We start from the raw sequence: 15,385 nt of genomic DNA on the forward strand, positions 1-15,385 counted from the left end.
GCCTTTATGTGCAGGTTTTTTCCATAGACTTGCATTAGACGTGGACGAGGTAAAAAACGCAGCAGAAATGCACTAAAACAACATGTAAAGTATATCAATAAAAACACGCACAATCCGCACATGATTGTATCAATAAAGTATTGTCGAAGCTAAATACCAGGAAGTATCAAAAACAAAGCAGCTTTATTTAAAACATGACACCAACAAGAGAAACAAAAATACAAAGAAATAATGCAAGTAACCTCATTTACTTGGGTGAAGAAAATCTGCAACATCAAAAACTCATGAAAAGCTCATCATGGGAACGTGGCCTCAATAAGGTTACTTTTAGTTTTTCATCGTTGTGTTTTTTATTCATGCATTTTTATCGCGGTTTTTGTCTCTCGTTGGAGTGTCATGTTATTTATTATTTGGCTTTGTCAAACTTTACTGATACAGTCATGTGCGGATTACATGCGTTTTTAATGCGTTTCCACTGCAGAAATTAACTAAAAACGCATGTGTGTTTTTTAACTGTGGATTTTCCGCATCTAATGCATGTCTATGGGGAAAATCAGCACATAAAACTCAGCGTATCCGCAAGAGAGAATGTCATGTTGTGGATTTGAAATACGCACCGCAGGTCAGTTTATGCTGAATAAGAAGCACATTGGGCAGGAGATTTCTATAAATCCGAACTAGTTGCTGGAACGGTAAGACGCAGAGACAAAAACTCCCCAAAACCCATAGTGGGCACATAGCCTAAATGTGCCCCCCAGTGCTCATATAGCCACGATTATCATTAATTACCTGACTGTCCATGCAAATGGCATCCGATATTTCCCCAACCTGCTGCAGAACTGCTTTGCTGATTTCAGCAGTTTTTGTGCCGTCTAAAAAAAAAAAAATACACACGTTACATCAGCCGACAAGTAAATCCTGCCATATTTGCAATGTGGGTTTGCCTAAAAACATGTCTGACTAGTTTATGCAAAAACTGACATAATGAGATGTAAAAAGAAACAATATAACATTTTTACTGGGTCAAACATAGCTTACGGAGATTTTGTAGATGGAAAGAACACTAAAAGCCTTCACTCCACGACCTGCTAATGCATTTTTGCTCATGGGCAGCTGCTAGAAATTATTTCTAAGACAAATTACCCCAACAATCACGACTATTTCTTCTACATAGTGGAGACAACATATTCTGCTTTACTCAGCGAGTAGCCTTTTTATTGTACACTGGGTGACATTCAGACACAGCTCTACATGTAGAGGGACGAGCACAGGACTACATATATACAATATCCAGCTGCGTCTACTGTACCTTGCTAGAATCTGAATTCTTCACATACGGTTCAGCGTTGCTGGCAATATTTCCCATAAGAACTTTTTCTATTCTTGCAATTAATACCACTTCATTATGAGCATTGGCCACTGAGAAAATGGCCTGAGAAATAAAAATAAAAAGGCGTGATACATAGCAAGAGAAAAAAAAATGATGACATTATAGAACAAGTGACAATTACCAGAACCAGAAATTAGATTTCAAAGCAACTTATATGGAACATGAAACGTAACGGCCATGTACAACATTATATCTAATTATTCCAATGCATCTAAAATGAAAAAAGAAGCAAATCTGCAACTAGTCTTGATTCATTCTTTTTCTCTATGCTTTGTGTCTATTGCTCATGGTAACAGATAAAAACACCCTGCATGTTCTGTGATCCTGCAGTCATATTGCGTTCCATCTGTCGTCTAATTCCTATTAGTAGAGCAGAGATCAAAGGCTACGCAAGGTTTGTGTGTTGCCCGCTACTACAGAAACACATAGGCTTATATTGCATGGGAACAGAAATTTGTAATCAAAAGCCGGGCTCACACAAGCGTATAAAAAAAAATTGCCAGCTTCACTTCATCCAGAAAATTTGAATAAATGTTCTGTACGAGATCCTTTTTTTCCTGTAGACTCATAGACTTGAATGGGTGAGTCTGACCCAAAATACAGAAGAAACTAGATCATGCTGCCATTTCTGTCACATACAGATTCATTCAGTGAAAGAAACACAGATCTGTTAACCCTAATAGAATAACACTGGTTCCGTTGCTGTCCATGTACTGTCCGTATGTTCACAGACAGCACTCAGACCGAAAATATGTTCATGAACCTAATGAAAGGGGTTTTCTAACTCCAGAAACTGAGGTTATTTTGCTAGTATGTGCCTGAGAATATAGGGGTAACTCCAGGGCGCGCGGTAACTTTTAATAAATTTTAGGATTTTAAAATATAAAAAATATTGAATCTTACAGATCACAGAAAGGCTTTACATCTATAGGACTGCCATTTCCAGTTTACACATTCTGAAGGGTAATTAAAATATATGGACACCTGCAGAGGCATTTTTTTATTTTACTTAAATCCATTTTATAATGGGCTAACAATCAATTTTACAATTGTGATTCACAAAATGTTTGAACCTTTTGCATTCTATAGTCCATTTGGACTGTCTATTGCTGGTTGTAGAATGAGTTAAACGGGGCTGTCCAGTTACCGAAGGGTAGGTGATAGCTTGCTGACTGGTAGGTGTCCTACCGATCGTCAGATCAGGGAATTTTTATGTCTGACAGGGCGCTTTTATTCTAGTTAAAAATAGATGCAGCAAGTTTGGTGCCTGCCGCTCCATTCATTCTCTATGGGGCTGCCAGAAAAAGCTGAGCCCCATGCTTCGCAGCCCCATTGGGGTGAATAAAGCAGTGATAGAGTATGTGCACTGCCACTCCATTCTATAGGGCATAAAAGTTCCTTTTCTGCCAATTGGTTCAGGTCCCAGCAGTTAGACCCAACACCAACAAGTTATCTACTAACATGTGGATAAGTGAAAACTCGTTTTCACAGGACAACTCTTTCAATTAAGATTCCATGAGTGAGTTTGTTCTGACATGGAATTTATAATCACAGACCACATCAAAGTGGAGCTGAACTTTGATATGGTCATAAATCAGCTAAAAGTAGCACAGAAAAAGACATAACAGAGTTACAAACTCTCAGTGTGATAAGAGCTCACTGACAGATTCTTGGAATAACTCATTCTGCAGCAAGCAAAATTCCTAGATACAAAGTGCCTCTGTACGGCACAAAACGTAAAAAATTTTTTTTATCCCAAAACTATGGATTTACGAGAAAAAAACATGCTTTCAAAGATGTTCATATCCTTTAAGGAATTAATGTCGGAAGATGGAAACAATTCTCGACTTCTGGATATTTCCAGGATTTTGTCATACAGAAGAGGGGTAATGTGTAGCACAAATTCACAGCTGAGTGCTTCTGTAAAGGAAGGTAGTAATGATAGATTTGTTGGTAAATGCTCTGTATTATGCTTCTTTACCTCCTTAGGATATTGCATCCATTTTTCGTGGAAGCCACGGACTTCGGGCTCTTCTAGTACTTTGGCAGGACTGAAAGATGGTGATGTTGTACCATTTCCCACAGGTACTGTAGAGGTGCAAATCATTTGTCTCACAATGTCGTGGTTTAGGTCTACATGGAAATCTGCCGATATCTTCCTCCCTTCTTTGATGTCGTAGAGAGCTACACTTACAAAGAACGGTTCAATCTGTGGGCATGGGCAAACAGGGAAGTAATTAACAGGACCCCAAAATTAACTTTAACATACAGTACATAGAAACAGAGAAAATGTTAGTGTTCAGACTTGGTCTATATTATACTGAATAGTCTGTGATTGAGGTGAAACCACAAGATATAACACATTTATAATACATTAGGTAGCAAGGCTAAAAAATATACTGGGGCAGACTTACTCAAACTGGACAGTCTTACGCTATGTCCACACAATAGTTCTTTCAGGCGGATTCCATTCCAAAAACCGCCTGAAAAAGCGCTCAAAAGAATGAACGTATGCATTTCTATGTAGTATCGACCTACTTTTAACAAGTTTTAAGCGTTTCAGGTTTCCAAAAATGCCAAGTGGTTAAAAAAAGTGAGACGACCATTCTTTAGGCATTCTCCGCTTTGAAAGCCCTGTATAAGAGAAGACAGTGGGAAGGCTCAAAAGGCGTTTGGGCATCTTTTTAAGCATTTTCTAAGCGTTTTACCTAGAAAAACCCTGGCGCTTCATTGTTGAATGCAGTAAAAAAATGTCTGGAAAATGACAATAAAATAGATGCCCCCATAACACTGGAAAAACGCTTAAAAAAAACCCAACAGAATGGTAAAAAGACACTTCAGTAAAAAAAAAACAGGCGTCTCCTGAAGGGTTTTTCTCTTGGAAAACTCAGCAGTTTCACCCATCTGAAAAAGTCGTTGTGTGCACCTACCCTTAAAATGCACCAGATTTATCAAATCTGGTCATGCTGGTCAAAAATTTTAGTACATTTTTGGACTGCCTAGTTTACGTTTGCATCACCTTACTTTGGGCCAGAAATTTGCCCCAACATGTTGGCACAATTTTCACACGCAGTGTCGTATCTCAAACCGCATACCTTTTCCAGTGAAACGACACCCTTTTCCCTAAAGCCACACCGCCTGTCAAGTGAGTCAGACAACGTGGCTATAACAAAGGATGAATGTGGTACAAGCCATGGAAGACATTTTTTTGGTATAAAAAAGCCAGAATTCTGGTGTATCTAAATAAATCTGGCATAATAAGTCTAAGTCTATCCAGTTCAACCTTCAAGATATAAACATACAGTTTAGTTAAATGTCAGACAATTTTGGCAGATTTGGCAAATCTGATGTGCATGGGGTCCTCTAAACCAGAGGTGTATGATTGTGTCTTGCTCCCCTTACCATGCTGAAAAGCATGGCTGAGCACGCATGTTCATGGAGCAGTTGGGAGGGAGATAATTCTTGGCTGGCGGCTTCCTCCATGGTACTAATGTGTACTTCTGTCTGGTGAATTGCCAATTGAGTGACTGGGATTACAAGGACTTTAATACTATGGGGAGCGCTTGTTGTCTTTCCACAGATGTTTACCACAATATTGGTCCTAATAAAACACTTTCATTTTACCAACTTCATGCAACGGAATTAGGTTTATAAATGCTTTCTATCATTTCTAATGGATACACACAGGCTACAATAATGGCAGATTCCACAGATACCCAATCCTATTAGTAATTAATTTCAACCTCCTCCACAAAAGTTATTAAAACTTTTCTCATCAAGTTTTTGATACTAAAATAATTAGTTCCATTTAAATTAAAGGATGTGAAGCAGTTACTTCTCACTGCTGCTGATTCAACACCTTACAACACCTTACTAACAGAACTGTCTAATTAACTAAAGTACAAGAAAAAAGTAAGAACATGGCTCTGGTTGGATCGGCGGCAAACTGTGCAGCCTAAAGATATCGTAGCTAAAAGGGAATCTGTCAGCAGAATTTCACACCTCAAACTATGTATATTCCCATGTCGTTCCGCCAAAGACAAGTCCAGCAATACCTTTTCACATCCAGTCCGTTCCTCCATTACTGAGAAATGAGCATTTGAATTGAAATCAAATGTACAAATGGATATGGTAGATCTAAAGCCTCGGTCACTCCAGCTCTATTCCCTATCAGGCACCACCTCATTCTGCATGACTGATGGCTCCTTTGCCTGTAGCCACACAGTACAGAGGCTGTCAGTCAAGAGGGAGGAAGAGGCTGTGGGTGGAGAATAGAGCTGGAGTGACAGAGGCTTCAGATCTACAAATAGTTCTTCAGCCTCATTTACATATCAATTCAAACACTGATTTCTCAGTAATGGAGGAATGGACTAGCCATGTAAAGGTATTGCTGGACTTGTCTTTGAAAGATCTAAATGTACATATAAACAGTAGGGGATTGGGGGGGGAGGTGAAATGCTGCTAACAGATTATCTTTAAACTTCTGACTAAGACTATATACTTCATATGAATTCTTAGGCTTAGTGCCCACGATGCAGAAATGAAGCAGAAATTTTCCTGAGCATTTCTGCATCTCCTTGGCAGAAAAACGCATGCGGTTTTTACATGCGTTTTTGACGCATATTTACCATGTGTTTTTCCAATGCATTGTATAGGCAAATATGCATGCAGAAACGCACAAGAATTGGTCATGTCCATATTTTTTCTGCGCAGAAAAAATACGGACCATGTGCACAGAACTTGCAGAATGTCATAGGAAGTCATGAGATAAGGTATGCAATGCGTTTCTGGAGCGTTTACGCGCTGCAAACACGCACCAAAAACGCATCGTGGGCACACAGCCTTATATTGCACTAGTGGGGAAAAGGTGAGTAGGATAGGGATATCTGCAACTGGACTCTTGACGAGCAAAAATTTGGACATATCACTATGAAATGTAAGAACAAGTATTTTACAGCTAGCCTTTAAGTCATGCTAAGATTAAGAAAGTTACATATAAACTAGGTTCGATTTAACATATTCTTTATTTTGTAAGGAGGTGCAAAGTTTTTCTTCTGTTTTTTATTTTGACAGATATAAACATTTACTCTAGGCATATATTGGCCCGGTGATATACGGGGAAGTTAAATTATTCATCAGGATACTTTTTTTGCCAAAAGGAGTAAAGGGTCTTAGAACATATTTAGTGGTGAGCTCTTGTAGGAATAGGATACAATCGTGCTGACTGCACAAAGTTTAAGTCCTGCTAGTCACAGATCTCTCTGTGCATTCTCAAAAAAATAATAAATTAATAATAATGTCATACCCTGGGAGCAGGTAGAGATGTTTTGGGGCCTTCTGACCTCATTGGAATATACAGTACTTTTTTTTTTGCAAAAACAAATCAATGACTGAAACCTTATTCACCTGATTTTCAGTAACAGAAATTTCTGCCACAAATCTGACCAGTTTGAATATCTGACCATGTTAAACCTGAATGTTCAGCCAATGGTGACACCATAACGCAGAAGAATTTATTTTTTGTTTTATTACCATGACCAGATTTGTGCAACTCACTTGCTTTTTTCTGCCAGGGCCAACTGTAGGTGGAAGTACCAATGCAAAACACTATGCAGAAAAATATAAGGGTATGTAAAGAGGTGTGCTATATATTTTGCATTGTGCATTGGGGGTTGTGGTCGCCCCGGAGCTGTGCACCCTTATCTACCCATCTTTCCCAGACTAAGCTGCATTTTATCTCCTTCACAGTATATTTGAGCCCTGGTTAGGCACATAGCGAGTCAATAAAGTTAGGGTTCATCCAATGAAATCACCTTGCCGCTGGTAGATGGCTTATACTTTTTCTGATCACAAAATGATAACTAAATAACTCGGGTTTAATGTGTGTAGCAGTAGTTGAATACATTTATTCATTAATAGCACGGTGGTGTTATATAACGTTTGTATGTAAAGGTCTACAGTTCTCGGGATTTCAATCCCCTCTCATAGATATTGCCTCTGCTTATAACACACGTCAAACTCTGGCACGTGGGGCAAATCTGGCCTGCAGGGTGAGCATATTTGGCCTGCCACCACAGAACCACCACCCCTATGTGGGGCTATTATTCTGTACGGAGGGCTATGTAGGGCCATTATTCTGTACGGAGGGCTATGTAGGGCCATTATTCTGTATGGAGGGCTATGTAGGGCCCATTATTCTGTTTGGAGGGCTATGTGGGGCCCATTATACTGTATGGAGGGCTATGTGGGGCCCCTTAATTCTGTATATTGGTTGAACCACGACTTTGTCCAAGTTTTTCATTTTGGCACTCTGTGTGTTTAAGTTTGACATCCCTGACATATAGCTATCAGGAGGCCCCATATTACAATGGGTAAGGTAACGCTATAATTATTTATAGGCAACACAGATCTGAGATACTGCTCTTCTACTCCTTGACACTACACAATCTGCTCCCCTGGGGAGTAGCTAGTAGGTACTCAGGGCATACACTTTGGGTGTTGAGTGCCGGGGGCCCCAAAAAGCTACTTTAACTTGGCCAGGGTATTTAGAAACAGGGCAGCAAACTGAATACCTGGCTACGGCTCTGGCAACACACATCCTACAGAGAGAGAGCAGTAGAAATAGCAGGTAAGGAATTTGTGACGCCCTAAACTCTGAGTTAGGAGGAAATATCCACGTGTTCAGAATAAAGGACATCATATGATGCATTATCATTTATAAAGATAGAAAAATGCCTTTGATGTTTTCCTGAGTGCACAACTTGGACGGTTATTGTTAGGAAGACTAATTTTAGCAACAGGATTCTAATATACTCCATCATAACACTGATGCCATATTGATTTTCTTCTATAAAGGAAGAATCCTTTTACATACATTGGTTACTGGTTCACTCTCATTCTCTTTGATGCAGGCCTGAAGATTCAGACTTAGCGATTTACAAGATATTATAATCTTCTTAGTTGTCTTTTCCTCGAAGGGTTTGAGCACAGAGTCACTTGCTGAATTCTGTAGCTTTGTTACCTAATAAATGATAACAGAAGGGGATTAGCGAAGACAATGGCTTCTGTCCCTACACACGTCATTGTTCTCTATGTGGTTGTACGGCAAACTTCCATTGTTCTATGGGATTTTCTTCTCATAAAGGATCAATAACAAAGAAGAAGACAGACTGCCAATGTTTCCATACATATTATGCACTAATACCAGACGTTTCTATATCTATGTGTTACATTAAAATGAGTGAGAGATGAGATGATAGCACATAGGGTTCAGTTACTTACACAAAGATCGGGATCTAAGGAGAACAGATTGTTACGCTCACAGTTCCTGGTAGCTCTTATAGTTTCATCTGTTTCTGAAAGGTACTAGAAAAGACAGCACAAGATTCAATACACTGCTTTCCTATACTGTTATTAAAAGGAGTCTATCACCCTCAAAGTGCAAATTAAACTTAAACATTTATATAGGTAACTTGGCCTCTATATAAATCATACCAGGCATATACAATTTATCGTTATATTTGCAGAAAAAAATACTTTTATTTAATATGCAAATAAGGGAGCTTCAGTGCACCCCTGGTGTGGCCAATGGCTTGGTGCAGCAGGAGGCGGCGCTGGGCTGGGAATAGAGCTGGAGTGACAGAGGCTTCTGATCTACAGACTCATTTGTGTATCAATTCAAACGCTATTTCTCAGTAACTGAAGAAAAGACTGTCTACGTAAAGGCGTTGCTGAACTTGTCTTTGAAAGAGCTACATGAACATAGAAATACTCTGGGTTTGAAAACCTCCTGACAGATTCCCTTTCAGATAAATAAAACTTTTCACCAACAAAGCCATGTAGATTGAAAATCTCTATTCATAATATAACAATCTGTCATCTTTGGACAGGCTTGCAAGCCAGACCAAGTAGGGTGCGAAGGCAATGTTTCTGTGAGTTTTGTAGGCATTCTTGCTAAATAAAAAAATGTTAAAACAGTGATATTTTTTTCCTAATTTTATTGTATTGTTGTTCTTGAGCTTGGTTGCTTCCATCTTGCCTGAGCTTGGTGGCCAGCATTCAAAAATATGCAGCTAAATGGACGAAAGGAAACAACAAACTGGAAATGTTCATTGACTTTTATGGAAGAGTTTTCTAGAAATGCTTTGTGACCTGTGCAATGAAGTCCCTGTGCAGTGAAGGAAAGAGGGAACCGTCACCAATGTGAACAATGTAATCCTGTGTTAGCTGTCATGGCATAAAGGGCAACATTTGTTTTTTGTATAATTAGAGACCTGGAGCATAAAAAAATAATCAAAAAGTCTTAAAAAATAAGTTTAACATTCAAAGCATTAGTAATTTTCTGATGACACATTTGCTTTAAATGCCCAACCATCATTGATTCAATTATTGAACCTTAGTTATCCATTGCATCACCTGATGTTCTTTAATTCAGACAATATCAGGCGGTAGTGTTATGTATGAGTGTGTCCCACATGCCACTGTCGATTCAACAAATAATTGGGATAGTGCAGGCCCCTGTACACACAGGCTCATTCATAGAAACACAGTACTGCTGTGCTGGTCAAATTCGAGACCAATACCACCAAAAAGCAGCAGACATGGAGCAATATGGAAATGGTGTAACACAGGAGTTGTGGCTGATAAAAAAAAAAGAAAAATAAACAGCCACATTTTTTGACACCCATTGTTTTTGAAGACACCCACGAGAGGATTATGAGAAGTCCAAGGAAATGATTGTCAAAATTATCCTAGCAGGCGCATGTCAGAAGATCAACATGTCAACGTGCAGGGAAATCGCTTCACCTGAAGCCATACCAAGTGTCAGTTGTGCAAGAGTAAAAGGAGAGGGATACACAGAAGCGTGTATTGCATATATAATTGTAACCGTACTCTTCGTACTCACTGTTACAAGTCCCAGTTGTGCCTTACCTTGGCTAGGTCAGGGTGCTGGGAGTTGTCTACACAGTCTGCTTCTTCATGTTGAGCCTCATAGTTTAGAAGAGCTTCTCCCGGGTCCTCTGAAGTAAAAGATGTTACACCTTATAACAACGCCCACGTTGGATTGAACCTCAATGTTCAATTAGTTTCCCTAAGCAACATTTACAAACTCTTTAGAAATACAGAAAGCGTGTGGTTAACACGCGAAATGTGCATACGTAGGGCTCTGCACTTTCTGCTTGTGCATTCCCAGGGGGGCTTCACCTGTCACATGGGTAAGGTTTCTTTTTATTGAATTATTTGATGGTGGTTTTTCTGACATACTTTCATTTAGCATGTGTGACATAGGACAGATTGTATACATGTCAGGATTCCACCTATCAGTCATAATATAATACCTTCTATATTTGCATGTTGTATGTGTTTTCTCTACCCCAGGGTTTTTGCTTGTTGCTATTTTGTCTGTCCTGGTTATTTGTAAGAATGCTTTTAGCCAGAATTTAATAAAAATGTATATTTTATACACACTCCCTTTGCTCCTCCTCTTTTCATTTACAAACTTTTTGTTGTTTTGTTCTTTTTTTATGGGAATATTGCAATTAAATATCTCAAAACTAATATGACGAGTGGTTTCTCCACATTCATCACAACTTGCCACTTCTACGGACTACTCCAGTCTCAGAATTATCTATCCCCTTCAGGGCAAGTGTCTTTAGTAGTTAGTAGAGCCTCTTTGACTGGTCCAGTTTTGTTTCATGGCTCCACGAAACAGAATCCAAAAATTTCTCAGACTTATTTGTATAGTTATTATTTATTTTTATAACACCATTGATGCCATGATGCTGTAAATGTGAAAAGGGATTACTTACAAAATACATTACATTTGTAATTTATAACTGTTTTGAGTGTATTCGGGATGTAGAGGCTGTTTGGTCAGTAGAGATGTACATCTTGGAGTTTTGGCATGGAGACCTACAGTATTTAGTTAGTATGAGCACTACTGTGCAAACTGGAACCCCAAGGCCTGCTGTCACCAAATCTAGCTTCAGGTCTTGTGCTGTCGCTCAAGGGGTTTTTTATATAGAAAAAACACAAGAAGGAACTTTCATAACATAAACCGCCATAACCATAGTGGGGGTGATAGTTGTCTCTTGATGGGCACTCACCTGAAGTGCTATCTTTATAGGTGCATTTGGAAGTAAAACATAACTATCATCAAGATAATATTGAATGAAGAAAAGTATTGGCGTCCGAGTGCACTGTCACCACAGATAGAATAGAAAATTCCAAAAATAGTAGTGTAAACTTGATGACTACTTTAAAGAAGCACTCCTCCTCCCATCAAAGTTTTTATCCCCTTAATATATTGCAGTCATCATATTATATAGCACAGTGTACTTACAATTGGTCATTTTGCCTTTCTACCCAGCTAATTCTTTTATTTTCTCCGAGCTATGGAGAAACAGGAAGTCTCTTGTCCCTGCAGAAATCATTCCCCTCTTCAATTCCTGACCCAGCTGCTCCACCTCTCCACCCTGCCATTGTCTTTTGCAGTGACTGATGAGTCATACAGGGAAAATTGACCTCCTGTTTCTACATAGAGCTTAGAATGTTTCAGCTAGTCAGTTTTTAATAACGTGATCTCATAGACCTAATGGAAAAAGAGAACAATGGGTAGAAGGGCAAAGTGAGCAATTGTAAATTCACAAAGCTATATAATATGATGACTGCAATATATTAAGAGGATACAAATTTTGATGGGAGGAGGAGTGCTTCTTTAATTGTATACAATTTACTGGGTTTTTGAGCTCCTCCCTCCTCAGAAATCTTGTAGCGGCCGGTGACAACTTCCTCTTCCTGCCTTATCCAACTAGTGTAGCAGCATTCCTTTAGTTTTAAACCCATGAACTCGGTTTCCAACTGTATCTCTAGGAACATTAATGCCTTGATTCATCAAAGCGATTACACCAGAAATCTAATGGGAAAAAAATGAAAAACAATAGCGCAAAATAGGGTCTTACCCAGATAGAGGATGGGAAAACATTAGGTACAGGGATGTGCTCACCTGGCAGGATTGTGGGACCACAACACCATACAAAGCTCAAAAAAGGGCTATTGCAGATCCAAGGATGCATACAAGAAAGGATAAAAATGGAGAATGGACCTTTTTCTGTACTGCTAAAGACAGCAATATGATGAAGAAAGGAATCCAAGAAGCGATGTGTACAGAACTGTACCAGTCCTACTGGGACTTAGGAAGTCCTCATCCGATGAGGACTATACTACTCATCTGGTGAGCACCCAAAGCATGCCATCAGGAGTAGTATAGTTCTCATCCTTCCTTCCAGAAGTAGCAGTGCTGGAGTACTGAAAGAGGCAGCGCAGCAAGACAGCCTAACACAGGGAGGAACAGAGCAGCAGATGCAGTGAGTAGAGCGGCAAATGCAGTGAGTAGAACAACACTGAGAAGGCATGCGGGTTACCAACAAGACAATGTGGGATAATATTCAAGGGTGAATAAGACTGTGACTGCAGTAATCAGTAAAAGTGGCATTTTGTGATGAATTTGCAGAAACCACTTGTTATACTAGTTGTATTGATATATTTACATTTTTCTAGTTTGATTTAGTTTAATACAAACATCAGGAAGTTTGTACATTTTGCTAATAAACCTAATTTACAATGTGGGAGGAATAATTTTGTAACTGCATTTTATATCTAATTATCTGGTAAAAGAAAGGGATATGAAGGCGCTTCCATTGGTAAGGGAATCCACAATTCAGGTGAAAAAGGCAGCACCTGATAAAGAATTTCATAATTTAAAAAAACTTTTGCACAACGCGTTTCAACGGTTCAAATTTACCATGTTTTTGCTTTAGTACGTTTTTACCAATGATCCCTTTCATGTGTATACTTCTTTTGAACTTTTGAATGTCGGATCACTATTACAGCAAATAAATACTAGAATCTTTCGACACTCAAAGTGCAAACGAAGTATACACATGAAAGGGATCATTGGTAAAAACGTGCTAAAGCAAAAACATGCTAAATTTTAACTGTTTAAAAAACTTTTTCACAACGCGTTTCAACTATAAAAGTCTTCATCAGGTGCTGCCTTTTTTTCACCTCAATTGTGGATTGGAATTCCCCTTACCAATGGAAGCGCCTTCGTATCCCTTTCTTTTACCAGACATTTACGTGGAGGCGTTTCTTTGGGCACGGTCCTCCCGATGAGCTGCATGCTGTTGAAAGGATTTCCACCCATTTCAAGTGATTCACAGTGTGGTGCCTACATTGCACAACCAGCTCGGGTGAGCAGACTCTAATCTTGTTTTTTCATATTGAGTACAGCACTACTTACTACGCCCAGATAGAGCTTTCTTCTTTTTTTTCCTCTCATATCTCCTGCCTAGGTGTTTATTTTATATCTACTGTAATTATCTATCCATGCATCTGTCTCATATCTATCTATCTGTTCTATCTCTGTGTCCTCCTATATTGCTGGATGCTACAGTCAGAGGAGGAGCACATGTATCGGACTACTGGGGATCTGGCATTACACAGATTTCCTCTTATTGACATATTGCTCAGAGAATTCAATTACCATAAAATGAAGTGACACTGCCAAATGAGCCGTATAACATTGATTCCTGTCACTGGAAATAATTAGACTGAATAAAAATGTTGCTTGTACCGAGTTTGTGATCAGATAAATCTGCGCTCTTCCTCTCTGGAATAGCTCCTTCAGGATTTATTTGTAAGATTTTGTTGAGAGTAGATATCCAGTCATCCATATCCTGCTCAGTTTCAGCTGCCAGCACAAAGTATGTCAGATCATTCATTTTTAGCTCGAAGGCATGCTTCCTAAGCTGTTTATTCTGATACAAACAGAAAGGGGAAAAACAATCCATACTCAAATTAGACATCAGATAGATAACCTGGAAGGCTTTCTTCTCATAAAGAAAGGAATCTGCTGTAGTTGCATTTTTTGACCTCTGTCGAAGAAACCATTTTCTCTGAAAAATTCACTATTAAATACATAGAAGCCCCAAACCTACTGTGATGTGACCACTGGTTGCAGAGTGGAAGTGACTTTGCCCCTTATATACTTCAATATGAGTCGCATGCAACCTGTCTGTGATTTGGCAGATAGACTATGGTGAACTAGGACAACAAGATAGGAAGAGTGACTGACGTAAAACTGCCCCAACATATCCCCAAACCTAAAAGATCTCTTAGCTCACAAATAACACTAACGATCCCTGTTTAATAAGCTGAAGGTGGTTGACCACTAATTATAAGCATTAGACTGCCAGAATCTCCCACATTACTGCCATATAAATAGGACTATATACAAAAAAAATTGGGTGTTTCAGCACTCCAAACTGGGTGTTCACAATCTGAAGTTCCAGGAAGCCTTGCATGGATCAGGTCAGAGCAACTCTAAACAATTGATCAGCAAGCGAAAAGGATCCAGTGTGAAAAATGCAATCCAGGGTGAATAAAACTGAAAGGGACTCTGTCAGCACAGAAAGACTGTTCAAACCAAGTACAGGTGCTAGGTGCTTCACGGCGGCCAATCATTTATATACACCTTCCCACCTGCTTGGTTTCCATCTATATCCACCCTTCTCTGACTCTATGAAGCCAGAGCTGTCAATCAAAGAAGAGGGGTGTGGAGATAGAGGGAAAACAAGCAGGTGGGAAGGGGTATAAATGATTGGCTCCGCCGTAAAGCACAGAGCGGCAGGACTTAGTTGAGTCCCTTTAACATTTATTATCAGTAGTTCAAAACACTCCATAGAGAAATTATTGGAGCCTTAGTCATTGTAGGTCTGCGACCTGTGACCAGTACTTTCTCTAGAGTGTTTTAAATACTAATAATACATGTTAAGTTTTACTCACCCGTCATTGCATCTTTCACGCTGGATCCTTTTTGCTTGCTGACTGATTAAAAATAAGAATGGTGCCCTACATTTATAGAGGATGTGTAGGTTAGAAAATATATTTTCATATGTCCTTTTAATGGACCCTATAGATAGAAAAGGGTTATTT

At 39.1% G+C, this 15,385-nt stretch overlaps 1 protein-coding gene across 6 annotated transcripts in view; it reads right to left on the reverse strand.

Moving 5' to 3' along the window:
- DOCK10 (dedicator of cytokinesis 10) overlaps window positions 1–15,385 on the reverse strand; it is a 401,433-nt gene that overhangs the window by 157,563 nt on the left and 228,485 nt on the right. For all 6 annotated transcript variants that reach the window (XM_073674692.1, XM_073674690.1, XM_073674693.1 and 3 more), the window contains exons 8-14: window positions 14,025–14,208; window positions 10,322–10,410; window positions 8,672–8,755; window positions 8,265–8,411; window positions 3,372–3,599; window positions 1,310–1,432; window positions 790–872 (exon numbers count right to left, since the gene is read on the reverse strand). In XM_073674692.1, the coding sequence (XP_073530793.1) occupies window positions 790–872; window positions 1,310–1,432; window positions 3,372–3,599; window positions 8,265–8,411; window positions 8,672–8,755; window positions 10,322–10,410; window positions 14,025–14,208 (938 nt within the window). The remainder of the gene's footprint in view (window positions 1–789; window positions 873–1,309; window positions 1,433–3,371; window positions 3,600–8,264; window positions 8,412–8,671; window positions 8,756–10,321; window positions 10,411–14,024; window positions 14,209–15,385) is intronic.

The sequence above is a fragment of the Phyllobates terribilis genome, unplaced genomic scaffold (assembly GCF_046119375.1).
Source record: "Phyllobates terribilis strain yellow unplaced genomic scaffold, ASM4611937v1 Scaffold_3__8_contigs__length_932513732, whole genome shotgun sequence".
NCBI classification, from domain to species: Eukaryota; Metazoa; Chordata; class Amphibia; order Anura; family Dendrobatidae; genus Phyllobates; species Phyllobates terribilis.